Source organism: Echinops telfairi, unplaced genomic scaffold (genome assembly GCF_000313985.2).
Source record: "Echinops telfairi isolate 266 unplaced genomic scaffold, ASM31398v2 ScPeMD7_7474;HRSCAF=8512, whole genome shotgun sequence".
NCBI lineage: Eukaryota > Metazoa > Chordata > Mammalia > Afrosoricida > Tenrecidae > Echinops > Echinops telfairi.
Window position 1 is genome coordinate 5,250,815 of NW_022111378.1, and position 17,154 is coordinate 5,267,968.

The 17,154-nt window shown below is 47.8% G+C and overlaps 1 protein-coding gene across 1 annotated transcript in view; it reads right to left on the minus strand.

Annotated features, from left to right (window-relative positions):
- SSUH2 (ssu-2 homolog) overlaps nt 1-17,154 on the minus strand; it is a 28,349-nt gene that overhangs the window by 9,370 nt on the left and 1,825 nt on the right. The window contains exons 2-7 of the mRNA XM_004714123.2: nt 10,484-10,582; nt 9,444-9,525; nt 5,997-6,126; nt 3,597-3,657; nt 2,241-2,365; nt 1,263-1,351 (exon numbers count right to left, since the gene is read on the minus strand). Of these exons, the coding sequence (XP_004714180.1) occupies nt 1,263-1,351; nt 2,241-2,365; nt 3,597-3,657; nt 5,997-6,126; nt 9,444-9,525; nt 10,484-10,582 (586 nt within the window). The remainder of the gene's footprint in view (nt 1-1,262; nt 1,352-2,240; nt 2,366-3,596; nt 3,658-5,996; nt 6,127-9,443; nt 9,526-10,483; nt 10,583-17,154) is intronic.

The window sequence follows — 17,154 nt, forward strand, 5'->3', positions numbered from 1 at the left end:
CAGTGAGGCTGGGTAGTCCAGCAAACATAAGGATGCAGGAAGACACGTGAACAGCAAGTGGACAGTCTGTTCCATAGGATGGGCCTCCATTGGAATTGCTTAGAACATGCTCACCAGCTCGGTGTTCCTCCTTGGGACGGTCATGGGCCCTGAAGATATCGGAAAAGCAGGGTGTGGCACAAGAGCACCCTGACTACTGAGGTGGGTAGTATCAGCCCAAGAGTAACATCACCAGAATGCCCAAATATAGCCGTATTTGGAAAGAGGGATTTTCCAAGTATAATTAGTTAAGATGAAATCGTGCTATATGGCGGTGGTGTCTTTGTACGAAAGGGGACCCTGGGTGATACAAAGAGCTAATCTACCCAACTGCTAACTGATAGATGCATGGAGATGACGAACACCCCAGCCCGCCACTTAAAAACCAAACAAACACAGTCCTTGAAAGCCCTGTGGAGCACAGTTCTCCTCTGACCCTCCAAGTCCAAGTCCAGCTCCAGCGGTTCCCAGGAGCTGGAATCAAGTGGTTGGTGACTGGCAAACTGGCTGTAAGAAGAAGAAAGGATGCAGAGACATACAGGGGAGACCGTGTGAAGGCAGAGGCAGAAATTAGTGGGATAGGATGACAAACAGTGGAACACGGGTACCACCTGAAGCTGAGAGAGCCAGGCTCACTGCCATCACGTCAATACTGACTCATAGCGACCCTATAGGACAAAGCAGAAGGGCCTCCTGTGCGTTTCCAAGATGACAACGGTTTATGGGAGTAGAAAGCCTTGTTTTTCTCCTGAGGAGTGGCTGATGGGTTCGAACTGCCAACCTTGCAGATAGCAGAAGCTAAGAGAGGCACGAGCCAATTCTATCTGAGAGTCTCCAGAAGGAACCTACCTTGCCTTCTATGTTTTAAGTCTCACAGTTTGTGGTCATTTGTGATCCTAGGAATATTGCCAGTCTCCCCCACCCACGAGAGTTCCTGGCATGCAGAACCCAGGTCTCAATCCTCTTTCAGAGTCAGTGGGGGCTCATTGAATGTTTGTAGAAAGATGATAAAATGAGAGAATTGAAAACATAAACCCCCAAAGTGAAAAGTTCATTTGAGCCCCCCGGGTCCAACATTCCCGTTTTACAGATGAGAAAACGGAGGCCCAGAAAGGGGAGAATGATAGTCTAAGGGCCTCTGCTCGTGAGAGGGGCTCCAAACCCCAGCCAGCTCTCCCTCTGCACCCACAACCCCCACCCCACCCTCTTGCACCACCACTCACTCACCAACAGCCCACAGGCGACTCACCATGCCGGCCCCATGGCAGCCGCTGCACTTGTATCGACCATGGCCATGGCACTTGTGGCATTCCTGAAAGTCAAACACTCTCCTCTGATGAAGTCTCCCCAAGACACACGTCTGGACAGTTCTAGGCGTCCCCTCCCACCCTCACGAGGCACCCCAGGCAAAGAAAGGTCACTCCCATTGGTTGGGATTGCTGTGAAGGGCCTGGAGATGTTCCTATTCCCTCACAGGCCAGTCTACCAAGGTGCTTTGCAGGGAGGATGCACTCCGTACTCAACTCATAGCACGGACTTCTTTGCCCTCTCAGGAACTCAGTGGCCTTCAGGATACTAGCCGTCAAAATGGACAGCATTTTTGTCAAAGTTAAGGAGCTGGCTGTTCACAATGAGTCCTTTAATCAAAACATTTTCACCCTCAAGAGGGAAGCAGAATGTTTTCTTGGCCTCTCAGAATCCCTTTCAGCTTATTTATTATTCCCTGGAAACCCACAGAGTGAAATTACATGCTTGAATCAAGTTTTGAGACAAAAATAAGACAGGGAATTAGATGACCCAATAACATCAAATAGCTTAGTTGTGGTTTCCCTCACTGGGTGCATGAATGTTGTTCAGTAAAGCAGGATAGAAGTCAAATTCTTCTTCCCTGCTGGCTTCGGTGGGTTAAAAAAAACACCTCAATAATGCTCTAACTTTATTTCAGCAGCATCTCAGCTATTTGCTAATATATATTATGTGTGTGTGTGTGTTTAGATAACTAATAGCTAGCTAACTAGATAGATGATAGATAGATAGATAGATAGATAGATAGATAGATAGATAGATAGATAGATAAATGAGTTAGGAATGTGAGTGACGACCATTTAAAAGGAAACATATGAGGAAACATCCATTACTTGGAAAACAAGCTCAACAAGAAAGACAAATATCCCAAGTGGTCAATGAGATCATCAGGTTACCTTAACCAATGATGAGTGAGGGACTTGGAACTTCTTGGTGTCTTCCTGAAACATCGGAGGTACCTTTACCTTGATGTCCCAAAGCCTGGGAGAGGCCCCTCTTTGTGGTCCATCTACTGAGTGGTCTGACACAGAAAGAGATTGTGGTCAAAACCGGGAAGGATGCCAGGGAAAAGTCCAATAAATAGCGCCAAGCCTTCTCTTGGGGAGGCAGAGACAGGGCTAGATACCGGGGCTCTGGGCATGGATGGCCAAGCAAGTACCCGAGCTTTGAGGTTAGAAAAAGGTGGGCTTGACCATTGGCTCTTCAATTTCCTTCTTATGTGGCTCAGAGCAAGTCATTTGACCTTCAGTACTTTCTAGTCTATGATGGAGATGATGGCGGCCACATAAGGTGGTCAAGCAAGCACATACACACGCACAAAACAATGGCCTTCAAGTTGACTCCAGCTCACGGTGACTCCATGTGTTTCCGAGTAGAACTGTCCTCCATCATTTTCAGTGATCCTTGGTAAGAAAATCACCAGATTTTCTTCTGAGGCACCTCTGAGTGGATTCAAACCTCTAACACTTCAGTTAAGAACTCAGTGCTTAACTGTCTGTGCCCCCCAGGGGCTCCTCTACATGGTAGTAATGAAATAACACAGCGTCGTTCATCTGAACCACTTTGCACAAGGGCTGCCACAAAGTGAGGGGTCATTGAACAAGAGCGAACCTCGTCCCCATCCTCATCATCTTCCTCCTCGTTCTCTTTCTCCTCTGCTTGAGCAGACAGACAGATGAGGGCATCCTACTACAGTGCCATGGGGCATGATGCATGCTGTCAACAAGAACTGGTAAAGGCCTCTGAGGATGCAGAGAGCTTCCCAGGTAAGGGATGGTAGGAGAAGAAAACTTGGATGTTTTTATAAAAGAGGTGACCCCTAAGTCTGAAAGGATGAACCTGGGTGACCCAGCAGAGGAAGCAGACAGGGCATTGAGCTTTCCAGACACAGAGACCTGGAAGTCTCTCGGACAACATCTGGGTGGGGTTGAGCCGCAGGGCCAGAGGCCATGGAAGGCAGGGAAAGGCTGAGCAGACCTGCTGCCTCTGTGACCTGGCACCATGTAGTAGCTCCAGTCTGTGGCCAAAGGCAAACAGTAGACATTGCTATGACCTGTGAACCAGGACCTGGGCAGGAAATACTTGCTAAGATCTGCACAGAAAAGCATCTTGAGAGAAAGGCTTACTCTCCCTGTGCAGTGTGGGGAACCTGGGGCTCTGGGAAGAAGAGCATCTGATTTGAGGCTGAGCCAAACCTTGGAATTTTTCACCAGCTCCCCCCATCTTGGCTCCAAATTAGACCGCTGACTTACTAGTAAAGGGTTCAAACGTCCACTCGCTTATCCTGGACTCGCTGAAGGTCTCCAGTCGATACTACAAAAGGAAAACAGCATGTTCATGTGAGTGCCCTTCGGGAAGCCAGGGAGTCAAGCACCAGGCCACATAGCCATGGGGCCATGAGCACCACACACAACGGAGAGCAGGGATCACTCACCAGCAGGAAACCTGGCCCCTCCCAGAGGCGCCCAGCTGAAGGGATTCCAATGCCCTGCTTCTCGACACACAGCACGTTCCCCTTGACTGACAGAGGCCGTGGGAATCCACGGCCCAGATCTGGAGGAATTGCTCTGCCTGGCCCTCCGCGCCGATCCTCATCCGCAGAGTCCCAGAATGGGAAGACACTTCCAGCACCACTTTGTGTTGTGCATTAAATTGTGTCCCCTCAAATAATGTTTTCAAATCCTAACCCCGCTAGGGTTTTAATGTTCATTAGTTCATATCCCAGTAGGGTGGGTTCTCAAGCTAATCACTTCTGAGTTATAAGCAGAGCAGATTAGACACAGAGATACCGCCCCGCACAGAGAGAAAGTAGATGCCCATGAGAATTGCCCACAAGTCAGGAACCCTCGGGGTTAACAACAAGGAATCAACAGAGTCAAGCCCACAGTTTGGGCTTCTAGCCTCCAGAATGGTGAGAAAACAAATCTCTGTTCTTTGAAGCCACCTATTTGTGTAATTTATGCTACAGCAGCAAAAAGTAAAAAGGGCGTTTTATTTCCTTGTTTTATATGTGAGGAAACTCTGGCTCAGAAAGGTCAGTGGGCTTGCCTGAGGCCATGCAGCTACCTAGTGGTCTCTCCCTACAGATCCCTACTCCACGACTATTCAAGAGATGGATATGATGTGATCATGATGGCAGGAGGGGGGAAGCTTTGAAACAGATTGTGGTAGCAATGGTACAAGGCTGCTTGATGTGGTTGAACTATGGAATGCTATGATATCTGGATTGCCTCATGATAAAGTCGTTTGGGGGGAAATGGTGGTGGATCCGGTGGGTGCTGCTGGGATATCAACATGTCACTGGCCAGATGGCACCTCAAGTCTGCCCTCTTGCTCTGTCCCTGGCAGAAAGCCAAGGAATGATTGGTTTGAATCTGGGCACCAGATATTGGACTTCCTTCCTGGGTGAAGAATGTCTTGGCCCAGAAGTGGCTCAGGGGAGCAGAGGGAACTGTGAACTTGGGGCAAGAGAGGCAGGAGGGTGGACCAGGGAAGGCAGGGGCTCCATCTTTCACAGCTAACCCCTGGGAAAGCAGTTTTGTCTTGTTTTAAGGGTCTGGGCTTTGGAGCTACAAACCAGTACTTAAGGCCCAGCCGCAATGTCTAGCTTCATATTCTGGGACAAGTAATATTAACACGTCCAATCCCTCCTTTAGAAACAATGACAATCATAGCAGTGCTGGCTCCGTGGCAGAATTCTGGCCTTTCATAAGGGAGACCCAGGTTCGATTTTTAACCGGTGGACTCCATGTACACACCACCCATCCGTCAAGGGAAGCTTGTGTGTTACCATGAAGCAGAACAGATTTCAGTTCTGACAATCGGCCAGTGACAAACATACGGATCACAGCCAGCTGAGCTACAATTGAACATGGGCATGAGGCAGACCCCAGCAGCATTTTCCTCCACGGTTCCTGGGGTCACCTTATGTCAGGGGCTGAGTCCAACCACAAGGTAGTTACAAGGATTTTATAAGACTTCAAGGTCACATAGGTCTTCCGTAGCTAATTCCTCAGAAGTGGACTGCCTGAAAGGACGCCCTGCTTGGTACAGCGAACTCACTGCCAGTGCGTCAGAGCGACCCCCTGTGGATTTCCGAGACTGTAGCTGTTTACAGTCCAGTCTTTGTCCTTGGAACTGCTGGTGGTTTCAAACGGCTGACCAAGAGGATCGCAGCCTAGGGGGTAGCTACTACACCACCAGGGCTCCTGCTTGAAAGAGTAGAGGGGTCATCCAAAGAGAGAAAGACCCTCAATGAGATGGACTGACACCGTGGCTGCAACAACGGGCCCAAGCACACTTGTGAGGACGGCGCAGGACTGGGCAGTGTTACATTCTGTGGCACACAGGTCACTGTGGGTCGGAACTCCTCCCTGGCACCTAACAGCAGCAAATAGCTAGAACATATACTGCCCCTGTTGTCCAGCTCACTTGAGCTTCTCAATGGATAATAGTTATTATCATTGTACTATTGCTCACCAATCCACACCAAGTGCAGAAGGATGTCAACATCAGCACCTATGCACATACACACACACTCACATCCACTACTCCTAGTCCCTGGCATCACACAAGACCACCCCCTCAGCCCTCAAACCTGATCCTTCCCAGGCCCACAGCCCCTCATGCAGCGCCCAGGCCAGGCCACGTACCCTGCAGAGCGTCCGCTGCGTCAGCTCCTGGATGATGAGGTCGCCGGCTGCTGCACTGGGGTAGCAGCATTTGGAGTTCACGAAGCTGAGGAGGGCTTCTCGGGCCACCTCCTCCGTCACCATGGGGAACCTGCGGGGACCAAGGGAAAAAGCAGGACTTCTGGATAGGGTTTGCAGGCTCATCCAGGCTAGTCCCCTCGTTGTGCAGATGGGAAACAGGCCCAGAGAAGGAAAAGCCCCTGACACATCACGAATTAGACACAAGGACACGCACACAGAAACTCAGCTGCTGTCAAATTCACTGCACCTCACAGTGACTTCATCTGTGCAGACTCTAACTGTGTTCCACCAAGTGTTCAAGGCTGGTTTTTCTCTAAGTAGATCACCAGGCCTTTCTTCTGATGCACCTCTGTGTAGACACCAACCTTTGGGTGCATGGCCAAGCATGTTGACTGTGGGCACCGCTGGGGACTCCAACTAAGGTCCAAACAATTGGCAACACGCTCAGGGCACATCTAGCCAAGAGGAAAGTATGACCAGGGTCATTTTGTGACAAGTATTTTGAGAGAATTAAAAACCACGTAGCTGAAGGTTGGCGCCCCAGAGAAGGCCTGAAAGAAACTCAGAACTCAAAAATATATATAGTAAGACTTAGAGCTGATTCGTGCCATTCAGCAGATGAGGAAAACTGAGCTCCAGAGAGGGTGGCACACAGGTATCTGGTATGAGGCTGGGTGGGGCTGCACTAGGCTCCACCCTCAGTAACCAAACTTTGATTGGAGGAGACATGGCATGGCTGGGCAGTCCATTCACATGAGACTCAGACCTGGCAGCACCAACTGACTGTGTACAGAGAGATGTCTTATGGGCACTCATAGAATGAGTATGGCAACAAGGGAAGGGGGCACAGGGCACCTTTTCAGCCCCCTGGGTGCCTTTGCTGTCCTTCTAGAAAAGCCCTCTTTACTGACACGCAGCTTCCAGGCTGCTTCCTCAGCAAAGCTCTCCCTGCTCCCAGAAGCATTATTAATGGGAACTCTATCCTCCTGCTCCTTCCCTGCATGTTCAGTCATCCCCAGGACAAGCTGAGAGAGTGTCTGGTGCTCCTTCCCTGCATGTTCATAGTCATCCCCAGGACAAGCTGAGAGAATATCTGGTGCTCTTTCCCTGCATACTCATAGTCATCCCCAGGACAAGCCTGAGAGAGTGTCTGGTGCTCTTTCCCTGCATATTCATAGTCATCCCCAGGACAAGCCTGAGAGAGTGTCTGGTGCTCCTTCCCTGCATGTTCATAGTCATCCCCAGGACAAGCTGAGAGAGTATCTGACAGAGTCCACCCCTGTCCATGCCCTGCCGGCCCAGCACTGAGGTGCCCTAAGCAGGCAAAGAGTGTGTGCTGTTACTTTGGGCTGGACTCTCGGACAAGGTGAGGCAGCAGGGAAGAGAAAGGGAAGTGCCACTCACAGAAGCTATGCCTGGAGCTCTGGAAGCTCCGGAACAGGCCAAGGCTGCCCCCGCTGGAAGCAGCCCCAGGGGAGGGGCCGGTGCCACCTTCTTTCTGCACAAAGCCAGCAGGGAAATCCTGGGCTCTCCCCCAAGTCCTCACAAAACAATCCAGGTCTAGCCAGGGACTAGACCAGGATTGATGAGCTTTTTCTGTAAAGAGCCAGGCAGTCAATGTGCTGCAGGCTCTTGAAGTGCCCCCACTCTGAACTTTAGCACAAAGGTGTCCATTTGTTAGGTGCCGTCGAGCGGGTTCTAACTCAGAGACCCCCCCATGTACAACAAGAAAGGAAACACTTCCTGGTCCTATGCCATCCTCTCAATTGCTCTTCTCTTTGAGCCCATGGAAGCAACTGCTGTGTCCATCCATCTTGTCCACAGACAGTACCTAAGCCAATGGGTGTGGCCATGTTCCATAGAGCTTTATTTGCAAAAACCAACGGTGTACAAGGTTTGGCCCAGGGACTGTAGTTTGGAACTCTTGTTCCAAACTATGGCTTTCCCCAAGGCTGGGGAAAGCCCGCCTGCCCTCCACCAGAGGATATTCTGCCATACTTCTTCCTGGGGAATTCCTTCCTGAGTGGCTGGGGGAGCTCCTATTTGTCCTCTGTGGGCCCATGTGACTGAGGGAACTTCCTCCCACCTACCTTAGTGCCTTGCATGGCCTAAGGTAGCTCGGCCAACACTTACCAATGTTCCATGCTGCTGCAGGAATATTCACAGTGTTCTACACCAAAGCAGGCAACCCACCAGCCTTCTGAGGCACTTCCCTTGAGAGTGAAGCCACAGGAGGATAAAGTGGTAGGCTAATTCTATAGTGAAATTAGCTGCAGGCAGTTTGAAGAAGCATTCCTACAAGTCTCCCAGAGACAGCCAGTCCTCTTCAACTCCCTGGAAAATGGCACCTGGCTCCTCTAAAACAACGCAACGCAAACAGCAATCAGCCCCAACAACCTCAACGAAAACACAGGAGAAACAAAAGGCAATGGCAGAAGATGTCCTGAACCTAACAACGTGCATAGAAGCAGACATTGATCTGCCACAGAAAGAAATTTTCAGGATGCTACTTGGAGTCATACAGGATATGAGGGAAGCAATACAGTAAAAGGATGAAATGATAGAGGAGATAAAGTCCATACACCAAAGAGAAATACAAGAGCTTAGGGAGGAGATACAAAAACCCGTAGCAGACTCATGGACCTTGAGAATAGACTGGAGGAAGCAGAGAACCACACCAATGACTTGGAGGACAGCCAAGCAGACTTTAACAAATGCGAACAAAAATCTACTAAGTTCATCAGAGAAGCTGAAGAAAACCTAAGAGCTATGTCTGATGCTATGAAGAGGAACAACATCAGAATAATTGGATTACCAGAGGAAGACACACAAAGAAGTCATCTGCAACAATAGAGAATTCTTGGAGGAAAACGTCCCCAGCTTAATGAATGAAAACCAGCCAACCATTCAGGAGGCTGAAAGAACACCAGCTAGACTGAATCCCAAGAAGAAGTCACCAAGGCAAAGGAAGAGGATGAAATCCTCCTTTGAGGAAAAGGAGAAAATCATGAGAGCAGGTAGGAAAAACAAGTAATCCTATATTAAGGTTCTGAAATAAAAATATGCTCAGACCTATCAGCAGAAACTATGAAGAAGAGGAGAGAGTGGAGTAACATATTCCAAAAATTGAAGGAAAATAATGCAAACCCAAGAATACTTTACCCAGCCAAACTATGGCTTTCCACCCAGGCTTGGTATCCAAATGGCCCAAAGAGCTTGGCAAAATGCATGTTCCCAGGCCCTGGGGACCCTGATCCAGAAGCTTTTGGGTGGGGCATGTCCCCCCAGGAGATCCTGATGCACTGGCAGGTCCCTAAGGGCACCTCTCGGAGACAATGCTGATGCATAGAAAACTCACAGGGGCACAAGAGAAAAATGTCAGCTCACCTGTGTTCCAGGAATGAGGACCAGGATCTTGGTTGCTGGGATCTCCCTGGGCTCTCTGCAGGTGGGAAGAAGATTTGCGGTCCTGGAGGACAGAGGAAGAGTAGTCTCTCGCAAAGGAGCAGATGTTCATGTGGTGAGGAAAGTAAGCACCGAGTGAATAGGAGAACGAACACAATGAAGAAAAAGCAAGATGCTGGTCTTTAATGAACTTTGTCAGGGATTGTGCCCAGTCTTCTCCTCTCCCCACTTGTGGGGATTGAATTGTGTCTTCCAAAAAGATGTTGAGGTCCTGCCCTTGTGAATGCAACCTTGTTTGGAAACATGGTCTTTGAAGACGTCATCACGTAAGGTAGCATGAGGTCACGCTGGAGTACCTCCCAATCCATCAAGTCAATTCCACCTGCATGAATGCAGAGTAGAACGGCACGCCAGAGGGTTCTCAAAGGCTATGATCGTCCAAAAAGGAGATCACCAGGTCTGACTTTTGAAGTGAATCAGGATGGATTTGAACCATCAACCTTTCCACTAGTAATTAAACTTTAAACCATAGGCAAGTAGAAGAATCCTAACCTAGTATGAATGGTCCTTATGAAAGACAAGACTAGACACAGACAACGTGGGTGTGGAGTCTTGTGAAAACAGAGGCAGAGACTAGAGTGATGCATCCACTTACCAACAAATGCCAAGAGTCACTAGCCATCACCAGAAGCTAGAGCAGGGCCATGGGCCCGATTCTCCCTCCGTGGAGCCTCTGGAAGGAATCAACTTTGCCAACCCCTTGGCTTTACACTTGTAGCCTCCAGGACTGTGAGGCAATAGGTTTCTGACATTTTAGGTGCCACACTTGTGGAATTTTATCATGGCAGTCCTTGGAAATTAATACACCACCGTGACAAAGATAGCCCAAAGCCACAAAGGTTTCCCAAGGGTTCCCCCTCCAAGGGAAGGGCTATTTCCCAGCACTAACCTGTTTCAGACTTCCCTACCAACCAGCCAGAGCCCCAGACAGAGGCTGAAGGAACCGAGACCAGTGGACTTACTTCCTCCTTGAAGAAGCCAATCGTAGCTGGGTAGTCTCTCCAGAAGTTCAGCAGGGGGCACCAGAGGGCTCTCAGCCTCAAAACTGAGGTCCAGCACACCTGGGGAAGATGGACAGTGCTGTGCGTCAGGGTGGGAGGAGAGAGGTGATGATGGGAACAGAAGGCTGGAAACTGAGGGTGGCACGGCCTATAGAGCCCTCCCGATACTCTGGCATCCTCCGTACTCAGAGCATGTCTGCAGGAAGTGCTGAGGCAGGCACAATAATGATGAAGATGATGGCAAAAACATGAACATCCCCTTACAGCTAGCATCCCATTACAGCCTCCACAATAAGGATTTCCTAAGCCCTGTGGCATTCCATAACCCTACGAGAGAGGCATGCTGGTGTATTAGAGATAGCAACACAGTCTTTAAGAAAACTCCCAGCAAAAGGTAGTCTTATGTCCCCTACTCTTGAACCGAGGCAGGTTTGTGACTGCTTCTACCAAAACAAAGCAGTGGAGCTGATTCAGAAATTGGCATTCCTGGCCTCTTGGAACACTCATTCTTGAACTCTGAGACATCATGAAGAAGTCAGACTGTCCTGCTGGAGAGACTGCCTAGAGCGGTCTAGGGTAACCGACAGAAGGACCAGCTGGTTCCAGCCTTCCCATATCCCCTGTCCAGGCACCTCACAGATGAGAAAAGCCACCTTGGATGTTCAAGACCAGACAAGCTGCCTGCTGAGTCTCATTGAGTGACTCCCCAGCAGACACTACATGGAACAGAAGAATCATCTGTCTAAGCCCTGCACAAAGTTCCGGCCCACAAAATCAGAGGTATAATAAAATAGTCATTTGAAGCCACTGAGCTTGTTAGGTAGCTTGTTAGGTAGCGTCCTCTGATGAACCAACTTTTCCAGAAAGCAGTGGGGGATCCTCCTACTTAGTCTCCTTCCTGCCCTTTCTCCTTTCTTGGCTCTCAGATGCACCTGTCCTCTGATGATTGTTTTTGCCTCCTCCAGCCTCTCTTAGCTTCTCCCTTCATGGGCGGGCTCGCAAAGAAAATTCTCATGCTCTTTTCGAATGACCCAAACTGGCAGGTTCCCACTACCTCTGCCGTACTCAAGGGGAACCAGGCTCAGAAAGGTCATGCAGGTAATGAGTGGGGGAGCTAACTTCAAAATGAGGCCTGTCTGACCGAACCTCATGCTCTTTCTACAAGTTTTCATGGAAAAATCACTGGTGCTATATCTGTTTTTTAAACACCTTGGTCTGCCACGTGGTGGCATATGGTCATGAGACTCCAAGGAGAAAAGTGTCTTAAGACAGTTCCCTGGCAAGGAGCCTTCTCAGCTCCCACAGCACTTCTCCAGGCCTGTTACCTAATCCACCCTCCCCACAGCCTTGTGATCTGAAAGGCAGAACTTCTGACTCTACCCCTAATGTGAGGCTCCTTCAGTCTTCCTAGGCCTCGCTGGAAGATGAGAAACATGGAAAGTTTCTTTAATCCAGTACTAGCCCACTGAACTGAGCCACTCTTCAAACCTATTCCCAAACCCCTCACGGGGCGGGACAGCTGTCCTTGTAGGGCCTGGGTCGCTCACCGGAAGGTTACTGTAAAGATAGGGCAAGGCAATTCTTATTGTTTTCGGGCACCAAAACACACTCCACACTTCTCACTGATATTCATCTCCTCACAAACAAACAAAAAACCCAAACCCACCGCCACTGAGTTTACTCATATCAACTCTGTAGGACAGCGTGTGGTTGCTCCTTAGAGTTTCTGAGGCTGTGAATCTTGACAGGAGCAGACAGCCTCATTTTTCTCCTGAGGAGCAGCTGATAGGTTTGAACTGCTTACCTTATTGTTAGCAGCTCAACAAGTAGCACACTACACCACTGGGGCTCCTTCTTCACTTCCTAAACCCTTCTTTTTCTATTTTTGTACTTTTCCTTTATTGCTGTTGGTGGTGTCATTGAGCTCAGTGAGACAGCTCCATCGGGTCACCTAGGCTATAATTTCTATGGGAGCAGAGCACCAGATCTCTCTTCTGTGGGTCTGATGAGTGAACTTGAACTGCCAACCTTTCAGTTAACCACCAAGCACTTAATCATTGTGCCACCAGGATACTTTCTAATTCTTTACCTGTATACCCACAGACACATCATCATCATCATCATCATCATCATCATCACATGCCCTGCCCTTTCACATTTAATAAAAACAAAGGGAAGAAGAGGAAGTAAGTAGCTCTTGTTCTAAATTTGAGCCAACTAAGCTGATCTAGGAAAAGGAGATGTTGGGGTGAGGAAGACTGAAATCCTGGAACGCAATCAAGAAAAGGGGGTAGAGAAGGTGTCATCAAGATGAACAAACAGCCCTCTGCACTCCACACCCCTCCTCAAAGTCAGGAAGGTCTGACCCTCTTACAACAAGAACACATCTCCCTCCCCTCGCAGGGAACCTGCAAGAGCAGCTGAAACTCAGGAGGGTTTCCACGTGTGGAAAGCCCGTTCCAGCTGGCATTTGTCCTCTTGGTAAGCAGACCAAGTGTGGTTTCACTGAGCAGATGAGAGAGTGAGGGTAGACATGGATTCTGCAGCTTCAAATTGACGTCTGTGGACATGTAACAAAATCCCCAGCATGACAGTGAATGAGGAAAGATTAGTAGTACTGTGGTTCCAATATTAGTTTGCTTCTAATGAATTTAGTTGCATTCTAAGCAAGTTTAGGCAGCAGGAGCCTAGTAGGCCAAGCATCAGTAGGTATTTTCTGCAGAAAGCCAGATAGTTAAATACTTGCTCAACTTTCCTGTTATAGACTGAAGACAGCCTTCAGTGATATATAATTCAATGATCATGATTTTGTTCCCAAAAAACTTAATTTACAAAAACAAATCTTTAGTTACAAAAATAGTCAAAATCTACACACACTGCTTCGCTCCCCCAAACCAAGACATTTAGCTAGATTGGTATGAGAGGGGCCAGGGAGATGGGGTGGAATTTGAACCTGGATGGGGCTAGGATTGCAGTTCCCTGGAGGCCCTGGATGAGAATTAAAGATGAAAATTAAGAATGTATTGCAGCCAGGTGGATTGGACTCAGAGTTAGGGGAAGGGCTCTGATATGCTGGGAGTCCAGCCGTGCTCTCTGCTTACATTACATGATGCTGGGCAATTCCTACAGCATTTTAGGACCCCACAGTCCCCTCTATGAAGTGGAGCACATGGTTTCATACTCTAGTCCCTGGATGATGCAAATGGTCAAGTCCCCTACTACCGACCAAAAGGTTGGTGGTTTGAATCCACCCAGAGGATGCTTGGAGATCTCTGGCCATAGGTCACAAACCTCAAAGCACTATTGAGCCTAGTTCTGCTCTAAAGCACATGGGGTTGTCCTGAGCCAACTTGATGACAGTCATCATCAAGAGAGAAAAGAGAGGGCAATGGTGACTACAGGGTGAAATGCTCCCCTTCCACATAGAAGGCTAAGGTTTGATTCTGGCCACAATCTGCCAGTGGGGGCTTGTGTGTTGCTAGGATGCTGAACAAATTTCAACAGAGCTTCCAGATTAAGATGAGTGAGGAAGAAAGGTCTGGCAATCTACACTCAAAACTCAGTCAATTGAGAGAGACTAGCATGAAACTCTGTGACACTGTCTTGTTGACTGCTGAATGACCTGCCTCCTTCCCTCTCCCATCTCAGAAAATCCCACTGGTTTTTTTTATTTTAGTGTGTACTCTTACGTTCTCAAGATCAGAACACTGTCATTAATAATATTGTTCCTTTTGATGTGGAAGCCAGGTGATTACTATTTTTATTTTATTTACCAGGATGTTATAATCAATGTTGTACCCTATAATACTAACTCTAAATAATAATAACATTGATTTTGCTTTCTGCTTCTGTCCACGCTTGCTAAACGTCTAGACAAAGGATAGATGACTCTTTGCCTTTAAAGATGGCCTGAAGTGCCCCATCAGGACTGCGGTCAAGGAATTGCTTTTAGATTCTTGTAGCCTGGTTATAGCTGAATAAAAGACTCTTCTAAATTCCGAGACATTATAGTGACTGCCATGTATTTGAACCTGCCACACAATGACAACTATATGTATCATAATGATCCATGAGTTTGCAGATCAGTCACCATGAGTTGAGGCAACGGTGCAACTCCTGAGCAACTAACAACAAAACAATGAGACAAAGTATGCATGGTCCTTGGTGCCCTGTGCCCGGCATATCATCATTGCCCAGGCAAGGCCTTGAGCCTGCGGAAGGCTGATGTTTGGGTTTGTGCTGCTTTCAACCAGAGCAAGCATGAAGACTCCCACAGAGAAGGAAAGGCCTCACAGTCCCATCTCCTGGGACAGCACGTCCCCACCCAGAAGCATTTCAGCTGCTGGGGCATCGATACTGCACCGGACAAAAGGATACAGCAATGCTACCACGTCACGGCAATGCCCTGCTAGAGGGCAAGCAACGGGGACAGGAAGAGGGGAAGAATACAGGGTGGGAAACTCACAGCTATATCCATCAGCCGAGAGCCACCCTGACCTCTCGGGAAATTCACAACTGTCAGAGCTAAATTAATCTCACCATTATGTTATGTGAAAAAGTAAAGTACCAGGGCTGAGCTACAGGAGGATGCCTCATTTCCTGTTCAGATTTGAACAGGCACAAGAGGAATGCAGGCGTCAGTGGACATTGTGTGAGGCCCAGCGTGGGGCACTCAGAGGGGACAGGAGCCATGTCTCCATGGTGTCGGGATCTTGTCTCAGGTCAGCTAGCCATCCCACACACATTGTCCATAAATTAATGTCGCAGGCATGACCTGTTTTGAGTTTCATGACAACTGCTCAAACTCTTCAACTCATTGCCATCAAGTCGATCCTGATGCATGGTGACCGACAGGACAAAGTAGAATTGCCCTTGTGTGTTTCTGAGAATGTGAATCTTTATGGGAATAGAAAGCCTCATCTTTCTTCCACAGAGAGGCTGGTGGTTTCAAACTGCTGATCTTATGATTAGCAGCCCAGCATGTAACCCACTCTGCCACCAGGGCTCTTGACAACTACTCCTATCCCTAAATTATATGCGAGCAAAATGAGACTCCAAGATGTGACTTTGGGTAACTAGCTCGCCCATGAATATCAGACACTGAGACAGAATTAAAACACTAGTCCGGACTCCAAGTCCAATGATCTTTCTTTGTTTCTTTGATTTTTTTATAGTTTTATTGACATATAATCCACATATAATACAATTCAATAGTTTAATAATATCAAGAATTGTACAATCATTACCACAATCAGTTTTAGAACATTTTTTTCATGGTTAAATTGCTTTTAACATGAGTTGTGTTGTCACAATCAGTTCTAGTGTTCCCTCCTCCCTCCTGCATGCATTGTTTACTCCCCAAGTCCCCTCACCCTCCCTATCTCCCACCCCCTACTGCTAAATCCCCTATAGACCCTGAATCAGTTATTATCTCCATGCATCTACTCTTTCTATGCTTCACAAACTGGAAAATCCTACAGAAACCATAAAAGACAAAAACAAAATAAAGTGGTAAGGATAAAATAATAATAATATAAAGATAAAAATGCAAATAATGAGTAAGAAAGAAAAGACCACCATCAATATTTTAAAAGCCACGGGAAAAATTTTTGGCATAGAACAAGCAAGTAATACTTGCACCTAGAACAAATTCAGGTTGGGCCAAGAGGGAGGTCAACTGACCAAGTATCAAGTTCTATCCAGCATAATCAAATTTACAGTGATCTTTATCTGATAGTAGAGCTGTTTGAGCCCTTTGCCTGTGGCTAGAGGGAATCTGCCAGAGGCTTAATCTGACTAACTACTCCCACTGTCCTCCATAGCCTTCTACCAATTGGGTGTTCAGATTCAAGCTCTGATAGTTTTCCCTTGTCTTATTTGAATTTTTTATTGTCATCTTTGGATCACACAAGCTTGTGTGCTTCTTACATGTGCACTTAGTTAACTCCTTGCTTAGATGGCTGCTTGTTTGAATATGAGCCTGTAAGACCCCAGATACTATTCTGATTAATAGCCTGGCACCATCTGCTTACTTCACGACACTTTGCTGTAGCACTTTTATCTTCAGTGATCATTTCATGAAGATGCGTATCAAGTAGGGTCATATTACCAGAATTAACTATCCTTGATTGGGGCTAGAGTTCATTGGGAGCCCTGAATACATCTGCTTATCCAAGGGATATGCACCACTCGGGTTTACTTTGGCGGTCATATTATGACAAAAATCAAAACCCCATAAGACCAACTACATCAACAGCAGCAACCAACGAACCAGCAAACAAACAAACAATCAAACATGAAAACAAGCAAACTACAGGCAGGCAGGAAAACAAAAACCCATAGAAACAAAAAGTAAAACATTGTCAACATCCTGGGGTATAAGGTGATGGCCCTGAGAACATCATGAATTTTCCCAGTGACACAGCACTTTGGACACTGTCGGTATAAGGAGTCTATGCGAGTACAGCTCCACCGTGGGTCTCAACCCATGAGTTGTTGCCCTACACAGTCCGATCTCCCATTCGATTGAGTGCTGTTTATCCTAAGTATAGGGATTGGTGCCAGGGGGAAACTTCCTGGATCAATTCTTCCCACTGCAGATCCCTGCCCAACAGATCAAATCCTGTCATGTC